The sequence below is a fragment of the Tiliqua scincoides genome, chromosome 2, assembly GCF_035046505.1.
Source record: "Tiliqua scincoides isolate rTilSci1 chromosome 2, rTilSci1.hap2, whole genome shotgun sequence".
Lineage (NCBI taxonomy): Eukaryota > Metazoa > Chordata > Lepidosauria > Squamata > Scincidae > Tiliqua > Tiliqua scincoides.
In genome coordinates this window covers 139,302,620-139,320,240 of record NC_089822.1, presented here as the reverse complement: position 1 = coordinate 139,320,240, position 17,621 = coordinate 139,302,620, and the positions used below count along the sequence as shown (strand labels likewise).

Below are 17,621 nucleotides of genomic sequence, written 5' to 3'. Positions count from 1 at the left end.
GAAAACAAATAATTAAAAAAGGGGAAGACAGTCCTGTTCCACCAAGTGATTTTCTTTGTAACCTGCCTGCAATACCCCCCCCCCCACACACAAATAAATCAGTGACATTTTCAGCCCTCCCCAGTGCCCAGTTCAATGTAAGTTTGCATATTTAACCCATATCACTATCAGGACCCAGCTGGCTTTACAAGTCTAAAAACAAATAAAAATTCACCTTACCAGCTTAAGCCTCTGTTTTATTCTTTTGGGGGGTGTCTTCTGGAGCATTTGTTGAGCTCCAGTTCCATCAGATTGGGACCATTCTGGTGGCCTTGCATTCCCCTTAGCCTGACCTGACCACCAGCCAAAGCACATTTGCTTACTTGTGAGAAAACGCTTACTCTTGAGCAACTGCTTAGTTTTGCTTTCCATAGGGCTGAAAACATTCACCAGCTTGGAGGGAGGGACCTCCTTCTCGGGTGTTTTTTTGGGACTGCGTTTATTGGATCAGGACCATTCTGGTGTCCTTGGATTCCTCTCAGCCTGCCCTTTCCGACAGACTAAGGGACACTTGCCTACTCGGGAGTAAATGCGCGATACGGCTGTTTCACTTTCCATAGGGCTGTATGCATTTTTTGTTTTCTGGTTTTTCAGCCATAACTCTTGACATGAAGGAGATATTTCACTCCGGGTTTTTTCATTGCATTCCGCTGTAAATTCCGTATCCAACGGTATATAGCATGATGGGGCTATTCCTAACCACCGCCATGTTAGTGATTTTGTGATGTCATCCCCCCCAAAGCTGGTACCTAGGGCGGACAGCCCTCCGCCCCTCGCTATCTAGTAGCTACGCCACTGGGGGACAGGGAAGCTATGCAGACTCATTAACAGTACTGTACTGTATTTGTATTCTGCTTTTCAACAAAAGGTTCACAAAGCGGTTTAGATGAGGAAAAATAATTAAATGAGTCCCGAGAGCTGTTAGACACTGATTTCAAGAAGCGGTTCTGGGCAAAGAGAGACGTGACTGCTCTTTGTGTGAGTGTGTGTAAAGTTGCAATCTTATCCACACTTTCCTGGAAGTAAGCTCCGTTGACTATAATGGGACTTACTTCTTAGTAGCCAAACATAGACTTGGGCTCTAAATCTCTCTGCGTCTGTGTAAGTTTATGCATGTCTACTCAGAAGTAAGTCCCATTCGTGTCAATGGGGCTTACTCCCAGGAAAGTGTGGATAGGAGTGGGCTGTAAACCTGTGTGTGCGCGCGCGTGTGCAAATCTCTCTCTGTGTGTAAATCTGTGTGTGAGCATGCGTGCAGATTTCCGTGTGTGTGTCTGCTTGTGTGTAAATCTGTGTGTGTGTACATCTGTGTGTGAGCACGTGTGCAAATTTCTGTGTGTGCGCGCTTCTGTGTGTGTCCGCATGTGCGTGCAAATTTCTGTGTGTGCGCGCGCAAAGTGTAGCTGTTCCTCGGTTCTTCTTCAGACGTGACGCCTTCCGCCCATTACAGGAGTGCAGCGTAGCAGAAGAGCCTCGCTCTCTCGACACGTGTTTACGGAAGGGCCCGATCCCAGCAACCGCTGGGGGGAAGAGGCGCCGCCTGGCTTGAAGGCAGGCTCCGCTCCCACGTGACTTCGAGGAACTGGACAGGCTGCAGGCAGGGCTGGCGCTGAGTTTCGTTTCGTTTTCTGCGGCTTTCGATTCCCTGCTCGGCTGGGCTCCGCGACGCTCCCGCCATGGCGCAGCTGCTGCGGGCGACCTCCACGCCTTCGCTGGCCGGCTTGGAAGAGGAGCTGACCTGCTCCATCTGCCTGTGCGTCTTCGAGAGCCCGGTCACCACCCCCTGCGGCCACAACTTCTGCCTGCCGTGCCTGGAGATGACCTGGGGGGACGCCCAGGGCCACTTCAGCTGCCCCCAGTGCAGGAGCACCTTCCACAGCCGCCCGGACCTGAAGAAGAACACCGTGCTCTGCAAGGTGGTGGAGCAGCTCCAGGGCCCCCAGGATGGGCTCTCCAAGGACCTGGACAAAGGGAAAGGCTGGCCCACTAGCAGTGCCCTGCAGGTGGCCTGTGATAGCTGCCTGGAGGCGGAGGCGGCCAAGACCTGCCTCACCTGCATGGCCTCCTTCTGCCAGGAGCACCTGAAGCCTCACCTGGAGAGCCCGGCCTTCAAGGGCCACCAGTTAGTCCTGCCCATGAACGACCTCCAGCAGAGGAAATGCCAGGACCACAACAAGCTCCTGGAGTTCTACTGCAAGGACCACACTAGCTGCATCTGCTGCTTTTGCTTTGTCAAGCACAAGGCTTGTGCTGCTGTCCCCGTGCAAGAAGCCAAGGAAGAGAAGGAGGTGAGAGGGGTGGGTGGGTGGGGTGTGGGGGTTCCCATCGCTGTGAGAGCACTGCTCCGAATGGGTATGTGGAACTGCTTGCCACAGGATGTGGTGATGGCATCTGGCCTAGATGCCTTTAAAAGGGGGCTGGGCAGATTTCTGGAGGAAAAATCTATCACAGGTTATTAGCCATGCTGGGATATGTGCAACCTCCTGATTTTAGAAGTTGGCTACCTCAGAATGAAAGATGCAAAGGAGGGCACCAGGATGCAGGTCTCCTGTTGTCTTGTGTGCTCCCTGAGGCATCTGGTGGGTCTCTGTGAGATACAGGAATTTTGGCTTCCTTACATTCTTATGAATGTTCTCTTCTTTTAAAGGAGTAGGCAAGGAGGACCAGAAAAGTAAGCAGGGCCCCTAATACGTTTAACAATTGTGTAGAAGAGGGGATTGTACCTGCATAGGTTGTCAGGTAAGGGTTGCTGCATATAGTAACATACATCCTACACAACCCCTGGAGGTATGGGAGCCCTACCTATCTCTACATGTGGTTACAGAAGTCTTGGCTGCTTTCCCATCTACTTAAAGAATCCTGACCTTTGCAAGGAAAAATCCACATACCCAGAACACAAGCATGGTAGGCAGAACTGTAATCTGGTATCTACAGGGAATGCATTTTTTTTAATTGAACTCAGTCATGTGAACTGTGATCCAGGCACACATTTGCCACCTCCCCTGTTGTTTATGAACATAATACTTGATCAACTGTTGACTTATGAAGCTTTCCATTTCAGGAACTCTACATACTTTCACGTGTAAGGAAGCACTTAGTAGGAGTTCTGACTTAGTAAATTAACAGTGTACTGGTGCTGGTACTAAGATCTTAGGAGAAGGTTTGAAAGGGAATGTACCGCAAACTGGCTGTTAAAAATTAGTCAAGCGTAGGTGTACTACCTTATGATGAAATAGCAAGCCCAATAGTAGAATGCTGTTGTGAAAGACATAATGGTAAACTTCCCAGATTCGTGGGGACATCTCTGTACATTTTGAGCCAAGTGTACTTTTTACCAGATCTCTTTATTGAAAATACAGTATTTTTGAAATGAATAATGAAGACTCAAGTTACTGAAAACAGGTGTGGGCGCGGTGTTGACTTTCTCAAAATTGCAGAGACCATTGCAGGAACAAGGGGTGGAGCCTCTAGGTTAAATCACAAATAATTCAGGAAAGTAAGAAGGATGAAGGCAAAATGTATTAAGCAGTGATAAGAATGGGAGCATGAGTAAACTGTAACATCAGTTGATATCTCCGGAATATGAAACTGAGAGAACTCCTGGATTGGAGAACTAAGTCTTTTCTGTATAATAGATTATTCTCTAGCACACTTCTAAAGAGATCTGTAGCTTCACTTTCCCACAGTAAACCTTGCTTATTTGTTGAAGGGTCTTGAGGACATCTTGTGCACCTGTTCCTCAATAAAGCCTACTGGCTGTCCATTATAAAATGCTCTTGGATGTTCTTTCCCTGTAGAGGAGGTTCATCTTGTACTGTGTTCTAGGTTCTCTTCCTTCCAGTGACTGTGAGAACTTGGCACACTTCGCATGTAATTAAAAATCCCACATGAGATCAAGCCAGTCCCCCATATCCAATATTATATGATGTGGGTATGTTCACTGTGGTGTCTTAGCTGGTATGGGGGGTATTTTTGAATGCAAGGAAAATCAATCATGTGAACTGTGATCTGGTGCAATCCTGGCACACATTTGCCACCTGTTGTTTATGAGCTAGGTCTTATCACCTCACTGTATTCAGGACTGCCTTTTGGGATGGTCTGAAGAGAAACAACCAATGAGGAAGAAACAGTGGCAGGAGAGGGGAAAACTAAGAGAAAAGGTGATGGGAGTGGTTGTGGCAAGGGCAAGACTACAAGGCAGCGTCACCTGAGACCTGGTGGATGTGGATACACTGAAGCAGGGAATGCGGGGGTTTGATAACATATCCATATGATTTTAGGAGTGGGCAGGTCTTTCTGTCTTTCACACATAGATTGGGAAGAGGGGCTTCTTTCTTCCGCCCCACAAGTCTTAATGAAATTCTACCTACCAGTGTGGGATAGAAATCTGTAACTTACTTTCTCTGTCATTGATTTGGAAGTGTTCTTGTGCTTTGACAAACTTGGAAGAGACCTTGCTTTGAGCATCCCTGGTAGCTAAGGTGCTGAGCTTTTCGATTCAAGGTCTCCTTCCATATCAAACACCTTGCCCATATCAAACACCTTGCCCTGGGAAGCCCAATTGGTCAGCTTCTGAATCTTCCTGTTGTAGCTGTTCTAGCTTTGTTGCTGTTGAGAGCTGAAATGAGGTCTGCTTCTATTGGGTCTGACTGGATTTCTATGGGACCCGGTTGGTTTATTGTGATTAAACCTGTGACTTTTTGTGTGTGTATCATGGTACTTCTGAGCATCATGAGTTTTTCCGCATGAGTTGCTTTGACAGCACATCTGCCTCAAGGAACAGGATACAAATCTTATTTTTAGAGAGCTTAAATATCGTCTCCCCTCTTTGAAAATAAAGTTGTGGTTGCCGGTGCAACCCTTTTGCCAGAATCCTGAGACAGAATCAAACACAGAAAGATTAAAGCCCTATAATTTTCTATAATTGCTCAGTTGGGAAGAATAAAGGGCTGGAGGTGGTTGCCAGCAGAAATGCTCTGTTACTGGGAGGGAAATAGCAGATCTGTACTTTCAAGTGGAACCTCTTCTATTCTGTTTACAGTCCCAGCTGAAGAACAGACTGACAGAACTCTATGCTCTGACTGAGAAGGCTAACTTGTTATTGGACCAAGTACGGGTACAGCAAAAACACGCCAATGTAAGGCATTCCTTTTTAAAATTTGTTTTACTTAAAATTACAGCTTGGTTTTGATTAGGGACAAGTAATCAGTTTAGTGCAGGCAGTCTGCATTGAGTTGAAGAGAGAATCGACAAGGCTGAGGCTGTTTTTAGTTATTTGCTGTAACATTGCCACCTAGTCGGAATTTTTATACATGAGGTTGCAGGTTGTCTTGAAAAATGTATTGTTCCAGTACGTTTATTTAACAAATTTGCAAGCTGCTTTTCCATAAGCTGTGGTGAAGGGCAGCTTATCTTGCTAACAGCAAAATAGTGTATTGCACAAATTAAGGGTCCCATAATTATGAAAATGGAGATAAAATTAGAAAAAAAAACACACAATTTTTACAGCAGCAGCACAAGAAGACAGAAATGACAACATCTGTGCTTCAGTGAATTGTCGGTCTGGTTTTTTGAAAGAACTTCTTGAGAAACCAGTTCCCTCAAGGTAATAATCTTTTGAACCATTCTAAAAGGGGCTGTGTCAGCTGTTACTTTTGTCAGTTCACAGCAGTAAGCAGTAAGCATCTGCTAACTGATTAGCTCTAAATTGGTGTCCATTTCAAAACTCACTTCAGTACATTGCTTGCTTGGAATCTAGATGTGAGCAAATTCTAAACAAGGCATAAATTTCACCCTAATCCTGTTACCTGGCTGGCTTCCTGAGGCCAGTGGCATGTTTAGAGCATGACATCCCAGGGCAAGGAGCCGTGGACACCATTTGCCCCTGGGGCATCAGCTTCCCCTGTGAGTGTGCTTTCCCTCCTGTCGCTTCCCGAGTTGAGAAGCGATGGGAGCGCCTGCCACCTGGGCACTTTCAGCCACAACTTGGGTGATTTCACCTAGCTCCTGCTGTGAGTGCCTTGCTTCCCTGGCAGTGATGTCACTCCATTCCTGCCCACGGTGCCATAGCACCCTGTTATGGCACTGCCTGGGACAGACCGTTGGTCTGTAATTCCATGGGCCAGCAGATCTGTGGCAGTAGATGTGTTCCTTGAAAAACAACTCTCTTGATCACAGTTCTTGTGCTTTAAAAAATATTTCTGTTTCTGTAAAATCCCTGATGTGTTTTAGTGTCTTCTGAATAAAATAGTTTAGAATTTTCAGTGGAAAACCCATTGTGCTTCTCGGCAATGGTGTTCTCACTATATAAAATAGCCCACATTAAACTGCATGAGACTGGTGAGTGTGGAACTCTCCTTTGACCTCATTACCCAACCCCCCGCTTGGCCTTAAAATTTTATTTGTTTCCTCAGGAGACAGCTAACCGGAAGTTGGATTTACTTAAGTCAGAATTCCAAGAAATTATATCTTTAATTGAAGAAGAACAAGAAGAGTCAGTAAAGAAGGTCAAAGAGGAGGAGAAGAGAGTGCAGACTAAATTTGACTATGTCCATAAGGTCCTGGGTAAGAAGAAAAAAGAAATTCAAGGAGAGAGAGACAAGATTGAAACTACCTTGATGGAAAGCGATGACATCACATTTTTAAAGGTAAATCTCATTTGTGCGGCACTTACTATCTGTTCACAACTGAAGCATCTCTAAATTCCTTTATTCAAGAAGATGTTTCTCTTCTTCAAATGATTGGTAGTTTTCAAGCTGGCATAAAGGGCTGTTGTCTTGCCCCAACCCATTCCCTTTTCTTATTTTTTGTCCATAAAATTTCAACCAATTGACAATGAGAGCTAATTGGCACATTAGCGCCTGCTTATTAGGACAACCATACTTCAGGTTTCCCTTATAAGCTTTTGCTAGTTTGTATGGTGTGTGTGCTTCTACGTATGATGATTAAACCTTTTTATCTTGTGAGGTGGATATGTTGGGAAGCCATAGCTGGGAGTCTGTTCCCAACAACCATTTAAATGAGCATCTGCTGAAACAGACATGTTGGTGTCTGTCATAGTTTTCCATCTATACATATGAACATATAGGCAAGATGTCGTATGCACAGGGATCTGTACAGCACAATCCTATGTATTACTTAGAAAGAAATTTGACTGAGTTCAGTAGGGATAACTCACAAGTAAGTGTGTACACATGAGGCCTTTGTATCTGCGGGGGGATCCGTTCTCATACCCACGGCGGATGCCAAATTTCACAGATAATCAAATCCACAATCAGTCCCACCTGAGCCCCTCCGGAGGGGACCTGAGCTGTGCTCCAGTTGGCTCTGGAGGGCTTTCTGAAGCCCACAAAGACAGCTTCAGAATGGTCTTTTCAGCTGAAAAAACACTACTTAAGTTTCCTAAGGGAAACAGGAAGTGACGTTTTAATGCCAAATAAGGCATTCTGAGACCTGAGGAAGCCCCTGGCTTCTGGCACAGCTTCAGTTGTCTCCAGAAGACTCAGGTGGGGCCAAGTCTGGCTCCATGCAGGTCCAGGGGGACCTGCGTTGAGCCAGATGCGTGAATGAATAATCCATGGAGGCTCCACCTGTATAGGGTTGCTGTCCAGGTGTGGGACTTCTCAATAGGCAGACTTGCTCCCATTGGTAGTTTAGAACTGTTTCCTTTTAGAAGGGAAAAGAAGGGCTGCTTAGTCCTGGAAAACCACAAACTGCCATAGTGCAAGTGCTGCAGAGCAGTGGGCCTCTATGACTGACAAGTTAGAGTAGCACCCTCATTCATAATGTGTGATGCATCCTTATCAGAAAGGAAGTAATCATACATCTCCCTATGTAGTGTGTAAATCTTCACAAATTCTCTTCCTTTATTTCAGAAGACAGCAAAACTGCAGCAGTTATCTGTCAAAGAAGTATATGTTCCCAAAATAGATCTGGATCACAAGTTGATACATTCAGTCTATCAAAAAGCCTGTGGTCTTAAGGAAAATGTAAAACAGTGTTTGAGTCAGCCTGCAGAGAAGAAAACAGAAGGTACTTTTACTTGTGTGCCCTTAAACCTTTACTTGTATATTTCATTCATTCATTCATTCCACCTTTATTGGCATAAACAATCCAACAAGAAAACAAAATTAAAACATTCAGGGTAGCCACCAATACTTGTATATTTTAAGTAGGTGGTGGGGGTGATGTTGATGATGATGATGATTATAAAAGATAAATATTTAAAAATGTAAGGCCTGTTTAAGATCTTAGACTGAAAAGCTTTGGTAACATAGGAATGGGTGTCCTCGCATTCAAGGTCTTTTGCGATCTTGCTTATCTGAAGAAGCAGTGTTCCTAGCTAGTAGAGGTTGGGCATCCCTTATTCGCAATTCTGAAATATGGAATATTCCAAAATGCAGAACTTTTTTGAGCACCAACATCACGCCACAAGTGGAAAATTCCACTCCTGACATTGCGGTATGAGCCACACAAAATGCACAAAATTATTAAAAATATAGTATAAAAGTCAAGCTATGTGTATATGAAACATAAATAAATTTTGTGTTTAGACTTGGACTCCATCCCCAAGATAATCTCATTAGGTATATGCAAATATTGCAAAATACAGAAAGATCTGATATCTAAAATGCTTCTGGTCCCAAGCATTTGATGCTTCTGATGTCCAACCTAATGTAAGTACCCAGGATGTAGAGGTTAACCAATTTTTGCCTGACCCACAGGTGTACACATTTGGTCCCTGTTGCATATATGCAACATTGAGCAGGAATGGCTTTAATGTGGAAGTCCCAAGGGACCAGGATGTGGTCAGTGCCCGATTTTTGCTGGATTCTTTAAAATTCTGGATAACTTTTGACTTGGGAGATCTAGGATTGAAATCTTTGCTCCAATCATGACTTCTCAGTCTCTGTCCCCCATTTTTAAAATGAATATAAGGCTGACACATGTATTGTTGCCAAGTGACCTTAGAGAATGTCTAGTACTAATACTCGTAATACTAGCTGCTTGATGCTAGCTGCTTCTAATGCAACATTGCAGTAGATACTAATACTAGCTGCTTCTCGCCCACTCTATAAATACAGCAAAATAATTTTAGACTTCTTGGTGCAGATGCTGTGTCCTGCCTATTGGAAAAATCTCACTTGCTTTCAGGTTGTGTTCAGTATAGCCCCAGATTGCCTCCTTATGTGAAGGAGGGCAAACCCACCGACTGTCGTGGGGATGGGTATTTTATAGTATGGTTGGTTTTATTCAGAAAATACAATGAAGTAAAGGTCAGCCATTTCTTAATGCATATAATTTTGTGGGGAACGCACACGCACACCCCATCACAATAGTTTTTCAAGTCACACAGCAGTTTACTTTGTGGGTCATAAAATGTGCAACTGTCTCTTGCTATGTATATAACCTGTATTCTCAGGGCAACCTTGCAACAAGACATGAAGGCCCAGTGACTCCATTTCCTAAACTCAGGGTTTTTATAGCACAGTCCTAGGCATGTCTGCTCAGGAGTAAATTCCAGTGTGTTCAATGGGACTTACTCCCTGGTAAGCATGTATAGGATTGCAGCCTGAGATTCTGATCAATCAGGCTTACAGCTGACTTTCGGTCAGATGTAAGTTCTATTGAGTTGAGACCATATTGTCAACAAGTCAGACAGTGCCACCAAATGCACACATGTACATCTGTGGAGTTATTACATGGGAAGCCGGGGGCAGAGGTAGTAATGGGACCTTATTTATCAGTCATACCTGCAGATACTACATGTCTATAATTCCCTTGCACTAGGCACTACATGGAAACCCAAACCGTGGAATCAGCCCTCAGGAAAAAAGAATGTTGCATCAAGTAAGTGAACAAACAGAGCAGGTAATCCCTCCTTGCCAAGTTCTTCTGGGAGACAGATGTTAATGTCTAAGAGCTCTGAAGATGGTTCAGGGGATGCATTGTTCTTGTGACGTACATGTACATTTCCTCCTTATCTTTCCCCGCCCGCCCCCGCCCCCAGGTTTTGTGATGCCACAAAACTTTGCAAACCCTTTTTGGCTAGCAGTGACAATGAAATAAACATGTTCCACCACAGGCAACAGTGTCTCCTTCAAACCATCTTGAACATTGTGAAACTGTTCTGTCTCCAATTGTGGATGTAGAAAGGGTAGATGAAAAATTTGGGGAACTCTGGGAACGTGGTATTGGAGTTCATACCCAAAGTCTAGTTTTGGGGTCTCAAAAATATGTGGGGGGATTGAAACTTGTGTGGCACAAAATTACATTTTTGTACACCAAAATTCATTTTTGATGTTGAAATGCTGTGAATTGTATAATTTAATATTGAATAGATGGTATCTGAGGAAAGAAAATGCTCCAGTCAAATGAGAGCTCTCCATGTGTTTAAAAAACGGAACAACAGCCTGAGAAATTGCAAATCCTTCTAGAAAACTGGTTCGGTCATGGTTGGTGCAGTTAGTTGAGAGCTGCTTCTTCAAGAAAGATGTGGAATAGATTTGTATATCTGGGCCCAGTACGTTGTGCAGTGCCAAATGTATATTCTTGGTGGTCACTCTATATCTAGCCCATTGAGGAAAATTGTGATCATCCTATAAACAGGATAAGAGCTATAGAACCTCCCATATTTGGAGATGATGTGTTTTAAAGTGCCAGACGCTCAGGATAAACAATAGGGGACACACATAGCCTTTATGCTTGTGAGCTTATGGGTGGGTGAAATGGAACACTGGACTAGATGGATCCTTAGTTTGATCCAGTGGGGCAGTTCTCATGTACTGATTGTACACTTAATCCAGGACACTATAGTAAGTTTGGAAACATCTCCATATCTGCACTTGTTGTTCTAGCATGTGTTTACTACTGCGTAGTGTGACACAACATCGTGTCTCATAGTGTGTCCCTCTACCTTACTACTGCAAACTGTCTGCTGGCAGCATTCTTGGCCTTGTGCTTTGCCTGTTCTTATTCTCTGATTGCTGTTTCATGAACTGTGTTGTGTTCCTTCTCTCTGACCAAAGATGCTCCAAAGGGGGATGAGCCCCCTCCAAAGTTTACACAGGAGCCGAATGCAGAGGATGCTGCGGACACCAGTGAGTCTTGGGAGCAGGTTTATTTGTGTTTGTGTATATTAACAAAGCTCTTGAAAGGAGAGGGTGGATGGGGCAAGGGAGCTGCCCTGGGAGATTTAGGCATACGCCTGAAGTAGTCTCTTTCTTTGCTTTGAAAGAAAGGGGGGGAAAGAGAGCAGAGTGTCAGTCTGAGTTGCAGTACAGGCTTTCTACTCCCGCTCTGAGTCTAGATGGGAGAATGAGGAGATAGGGCCCCAAAACAGATCCTAGTTCTGCTGGAGTTGTTCTGCGGGCAAATTCTACAATTGTTTCTGTAGGAGTGTAGACTGTAGGAGTGACCCTTCTCTCGTTGTTGCTGCCTTCACCTAGATCACAGAGACTGACCTTTGGGGCAATTTTTCTGTCTCTGAGCAGGCACTTGTACTTTTGGTCACTCTCCATTTTATTTCTCATGTTGGAAATAGAAGTCTTAGAGCCCAATCCTATGCAGGTCTACTCAGAAGTAAATCCCATTTGCATCAATGGGGCTTACTCTCAGGAAAGTGTGGATAAGTTTGCAGCCTCAGACTCTGAAATAGAGTAGGCAGGGAGTGTACCATACAGCCAGTTTTGCTCTGAAGTGGTCTCTAGCTTTGAGGGGCTTGTGTTGCACCCTGCCTGAATAATTGAAACTGAATGTGCATTGGAGACACTGTCACTTGACCCACACTTGTCCTCTGTTTCACCGCTGCACTTGTTTTCCCCTCCCAGCACAACTGATGGCTTTCTCCAGGTTTTACAGCTTAAGAGTAAGCTCATCGGGACCAGGAAACTCTCTTCTAGAACTATGCATATGCTAGCGTTATATAAATTAATTCTGCACTGACTAGATGTTTGACTAGGACACTCCTCCACCTGACCTTTTGTTTAACACGCACTCAGAAGTGACTCACACTCCACCTCAACTCATGACATGGAGGCAAAAGGCAAAATGCATACTTGTTGACACAGTGCCATTCAGTAAAGGCAGGGTTTATATAGCTGTGTTGGCGAGTCCTTGCCATGCCATGTTTTATGAAGCAATTAAAGATAAATTTTCTTGGACAGACTTCCCTGCCCAGCCCCACTTGCTTTCAACAGGGAGTTTTGACCCTTGTAATAGCATCAACCAACATGGGGTGAAATGAAGTCCTGCTCTGGTCACCATGTCAGGCCTACTTCTGACAACACTCCCTACTGGTAACGTGTAGTGCAGGATGCTTGCATCTGTTGCTGTGGTTATGGTGCATCATCCATTTTCCTTCTTTCTCCCTCTCTATTTGTCTGTCATATGGATGGGCCTCTGACAATCAGTTTGACCAAGGTTACTTTCCATTTTGAAACACGCCAATCACAGTGATGATGGAAAGGTGGCTTATTTCTTAAAACAAGAGAATGTGCAAGTCAGAGCAGAGTTTGTTCAATTGCAGAAAAGACAGATAACTCAAACATGGTACATACGCTTAGTAACATAGAGAGCAAGAGATCTAAGATTATTGTGACAAAGTGGCTAATGGTCAACTCAGAAAGTAAGTTTCACCTAAAGAAGTAGAGGTTCAAAAAGATAAGCTTAGATCTTGTTTGAGGTATGGTTCTACTTGCAGCAGATTGCATCTCTCTTACGGAATTATTGCAGCCCTCAGGTTTTTGGAGTTCAGCTCATAACTTCTAGGCAGGGAGGAATCTCTGTATATTGCCTTTTAGAAATCAATTATTCGCTTGCAGTTGTTCAAAAGCACCTTTCCAATAGATTTCAATTAACTGTTACTAGCTGCTGCTACTCTGTTCTCTGTTCTTGTTCAGGTAGCTGTTTTATGAAGTTTTTCCATTTTGTTTCTCTGTAACTAAGCTAAATGTTTCCTTTTTTCAGAGCAGAGAAGGCGACCTGCTAAACGCAGTAAGTTAATGCAAACAAAAATCAACGCACACACAAATACACCCTCTGGTGATTCTGGCTCCTGGGCCACCTGGGACCAGGATTGCAGAATGCTGCCCCCCTTCTGGGAGCCAGAGGGGGCTACACATGACTTCCATGGCCCTTTGAAGGCCTTCTGAGGCTTCCAGAGGGTCTTTTAAGTGCACTTCCTTGTACTGGTCAGTGACCGTAATAAAAGATTCTTCTTCTAATTGCACTTCCAATTTTCAGGTGAAAACTGGAAGTGTGCTTAAAAGGACTTTGCTGCAGTCACGTATGACCTCCTCTGGCCCTTCAAAGGCAGCGGAGGTAGGTGGCAGTGGGAGGGGGGGCAAGGAAGGCAGTGGCACCCCTGCATGCATTTCGCCCTGATGTTTTTGCCCCCCTGGACACCCCATAGGTATGCCAGTGCACACACACCACTACAAGGTTGAGTGCTCTGTTGAACCAAAGCATCATCTCATCTAGCATCCTTTTTCCAAGAGTGGCTAACTGGGTTTTTCTAGGAAGCCCCAAAACAGAGCATAAAGGCAATTACCCTCTTTCACGGTCCCATTTCTCTTCTTTCACCAACCTCCCAACCCACTCTTGAAACTGGTATTTAGGATTCCATCCATCATTACTCCCAGACTGGCTTGGAATTGGGTTTATAAAACAAACTCTTCTATCCCATCCCCAGCTTAGAAAACCCACTTTTGAAGAGTTTTAAACCTGGCCAAACCATGATGATGATGTTGAGAGTGTGTCAGAATCCACTCCTGCCCCTCCCATCTTTGTCATGGCTCAAGCAGCAGCAAAAGGGTAGTGGAGGGGCTGTCTTTTCTTCTTTCCCTTCATCCCCAGCATGCTGTGGTGGCTATAGGCCAGACAAGGAATGCTGGGAGTTGTCTTTCCAGGGCTGTTCATGGCAGCATGTCCATGCAAATTATATAAACCTCTGATAAAGTTCACCAGCATTTCGTGGCATACTTTCTCTGTAAAATGAAGGTTTTCTATAGCCACCTTGACTAATTGCCTTTGATAATCATGTTCTGCATGCATCCTTTAAAAACCCTGGAACTTTGATTCTGACTGTACTGGTTGAATGGAAGTTCCAGTGATTTCAGCAGAATGAGCATTTGTGAGTATAATGTGGGTGATGCTGGAGAACTGGTCTGGGATAGTAGAAGTGATAATGCTGTCATGCTGGTATAGGGAGAACTGAACTTAGACATGTTGAACCTGGTTTCATATCTCATCAGTACTATGGACTCCTTGAAGGACAAGTCAAGATTTCTTGATCTGAACTACCTATCTGTAAAGTAGGAATAATCGTGATCTAACTTGCAGACTTGTGGTGGGAACACAGTACAGAAGATTCTAAATTGTTCATGCGTGTTTGGTGTGCAGGGGCTTTGGACTTCTAGGAAAGGCATTGCACAATTGTAGCCTTTCTCCCAAACAAACTCTTTTCAGAACTATGTGTACATATTGGGGAGCTGAACCGAACCTGAACCCAGAAATTGGTTCAAGGAGGCTTTTTGTTCCCCATGAACCTGAGCTGAACTCAACCCTGAAATGTCTTGAATCGAACTCAAATTGAACCCCTTGAACACCAAAAGCAGCAACTGGTTCAAAATGAGCATATCAGTAATCGGTCCCTTTTTGGACCGATAATTGTAATTGGAAGTTGAATTGCAAGTTTTGATTTTTAAAGTTCTTATTGTTTCCTTTGAATATTTTTTTTTTAAACTCAAATGTTGATAGAGTGGCATTGGAAGCAAAAAGTCTGTTGTGCCTGAAATGTACCTGTATCATTTCAAAAGTTGCTCATGTGTCTGAATGGGAACTGAACCTGTATTTTAAATTTTGGGTTGAACTTTCTGGTATGCAGCATGGCAGAAAAATTTAGTGAAAGTAGAAGCTAAAATATAATGGCTAATTTCTCTTTCTCCCATCTTGCCCAACTTGGTTTCTTCAAGTTGCATTTCAAGTGGACAAGCCACAGGAGGGAGCTTTAGAGCTACACAGTGGTTGGGGGGAAGCCAGCTGGAGTTTTTGGAGAGATTCCTTGAAAGTCTGGTTTGCATGTTGGCAAACAGTTATATTTGTGCAGGCAGTACAAATAAGCCTGCCTCTTTTAGAGCCAGAATGGCTCTTATGACCTCTCCTGCTCCCAGTATGTCAGCCATCCATTTTAACAATTAGATTGGTGTGGAGTCCTAAACACATTTACTGTACATGGAAGAAACCCTGTTGACATTGCTTCCAGAAAGGCAGATATGTGGCTCTATTTTACCAAAAACAACAGAGAATCTTATGCTTGTTCACCATAAAGACTTTGCATGTTTATTATAGAGTAGACTTTTTTGATTAGTCATTCAGTGAAGTGGCCTGTAATCCACAGCAACTTCTGCTATGATAAATGCTGGTCCTTAAGGTACTACAACATTTTTTATTTCTGTTTTAAAATCTTTGAGACTAACTTGAATGAATGTTGCTAGGATTTGTTTGTAGGATGTGTTTTGGGTAATACTTTTCCCATTAAAAATTGTATAAAACCTCACAAAAAACTTAAAACTCTTTGTTCAGTGTGACTTCTAATGAAGACGTGTGTGTGTTAACCAGTTCTAATAACTCTATGTGTATCTTTCTGTTTTGTCTCCAACAACAGCACCAAGTCCTAGCCAGAGAGTACGCAGTTCCAGTCGAAATCCACCAGCATCTCAGTCAGGGACCCTTGAAAGCTTTTTAAGTAGATCAAGAGAGGAGCTTGTGGAATGTAAGTGGCCTGACTTGACGGATACTGGAAAATAAACTGCACGAGAAATGTTTGTCCCACTGTATAGCTTACTTTGTCCTTTTTCTGTTTTGTGTGCTTCTTTGTTCACTGATTAGTAAAAGGCCTGTGCAGAGATCCAGTCTCTGTGTCTGTACATTCATGGAATATATGAGAAGAGAGTGTGTGTGAATATATAATACCTATAATGGGAAGGAAGCAACATTCTGTCTCATAGCAGAAGTAGGGGTTTGACTTCACTGTTCTTTCTCAGTGTGGGAGAAGGAAGGGTACATTGCTTTGGTGTTGGAAGTGCAAGATCATAGTTATGAACAGAACTATGAACTTGCACTTTCAACTCCGAAGCAATATACCCTTCCTTCTTTCACACTGGGAAAGACCAGTGAAGTTGGTTAATTGTATGGCTCAAATGTAGTCTGTCTTCAACATCTTTAATTCAGGACTTGTCTTCTCCAATGTTCTGATACCTCTGCCCCCCACAGAGAATCAAATGTTATGCAGTGAATGCTGTTATCTACATCTTCTTGGCTTGGTCAGGCATGTGATCCAGGAATAAAGGATCCTGAGAAAAAGGGAGCAGAACATGTTTCAAATAACAGTTGCTCAGTCGGGTCTCATCAGTCGGTCTCATCCTTGCGTTTGTCTTGTTCAGTAAATGTGATTCTTTTCAATCATCCTGTGAATTTTTTTTCTCCCCCAGTTGCTACAAAATTCACTCTGGATTTCAACACTGCTCATAACAAAGTGCTCTTATCGGAAAGAAACACCAAAATGGCGGTGTCAGAAACCCCCCAGAATTACGGCCACCATCCCAAACGCTTCAACTACTGCTCTCAAGTGCTGAGCTTCCAGTGTTTCAAGAGAGGGATCCATTACTGGGAAGTGGAGTTGGAGCACCACAACTTCTGTGGGATTGGCATCTGCTATGGGAGCATGGCAAGGCAGGGGGTAGAAAGCCGCTTGGGGCGTAACAGCAGCTCTTGGTGCATTGAGTGGTTCAATTCCAAGATTTCAGCCTGGCACAATGATGTTGAGAAGTGTCTACCCAACACCAAAGTGAAGAAAGTTGGTGTTCTGCTGAATTACGAGGGTGGCTTTGTGATTTTCTTTGGCATCAATGAGAAAGTCAATCTCCTCTACAAATTCCGGGCACAGTTCACTGAAGCCATCTATGCTGCATTCTGGGTGTTCTCCAGTAGAACCACCTTATCACTCTGCCAGTTGAATTGAAGAACTAGATAGGCCACCACCTATGTGATCCAGTTATCTCTTGATATTGAAATCCAGGTTTGCATGTTGCTTGCTTCTTGTATTCTAAGCAAAGCTGCCTGATCTTTAAGCTGTCTCTCTTTTTGTTTCCTGGTTAATTTGGGGGTCACTTAGCCAAGAGCACATTTCACTAGCTTTGTTGTAATGTCCTTGTGGGAACTCCATTTTGTTCATTCATACAGGATTTGCCCATGGGTGATTTGGCAAATGACAGGTATTTTGCACATGGCGTTCTGATCACTGTGCCTTTCATATGGCATGTCTGATCAAAATCTTCCTTTGCTTCTGCCACTGTTTGAATGCACAACCAGAAAGGCAGTGAATGTGTGATGCTTTCAGTGTCCCTTTTTCTGCCTCTCCCATGTAGGTATCGCAACCTGAAAAAAAATTATCATCTGCTGTGTGTGGGTAACGGCAAGGGATCAATGTGGACACAGGACCACTTGTCCAGACAAGCCCTCCAACACAGGTTTTAGAATTTTGTTCTGTTGCTTGTGCAATGAACTACAAGGGATTTGTGTTA

At 43.8% G+C, this 17,621-nt stretch overlaps 1 protein-coding gene across 1 annotated transcript; it reads left to right on the top strand.

Annotated features, from left to right (window-relative positions):
* Positions 1 to 1,632: 1,632 nt before the first annotated feature.
* On the top strand, positions 1,633 to 17,351 carry TRIM25 (tripartite motif containing 25). Its single transcript, XM_066614793.1, has 9 exons — positions 1,633 to 2,327; positions 5,081 to 5,176; positions 6,453 to 6,686; positions 7,914 to 8,070; positions 9,829 to 9,888; positions 11,067 to 11,138; positions 13,006 to 13,032; positions 15,704 to 15,811; positions 16,530 to 17,351. The coding sequence occupies exons 1-9, from the start codon at positions 1,716 to 1,718 to the stop codon at positions 17,057 to 17,059; spliced, it is 1,896 nt and encodes a 631-aa protein (XP_066470890.1). The 5' UTR covers positions 1,633 to 1,715; the 3' UTR covers positions 17,060 to 17,351.
* The last annotated feature ends 270 nt before the right edge of the window (positions 17,352 to 17,621 follow it).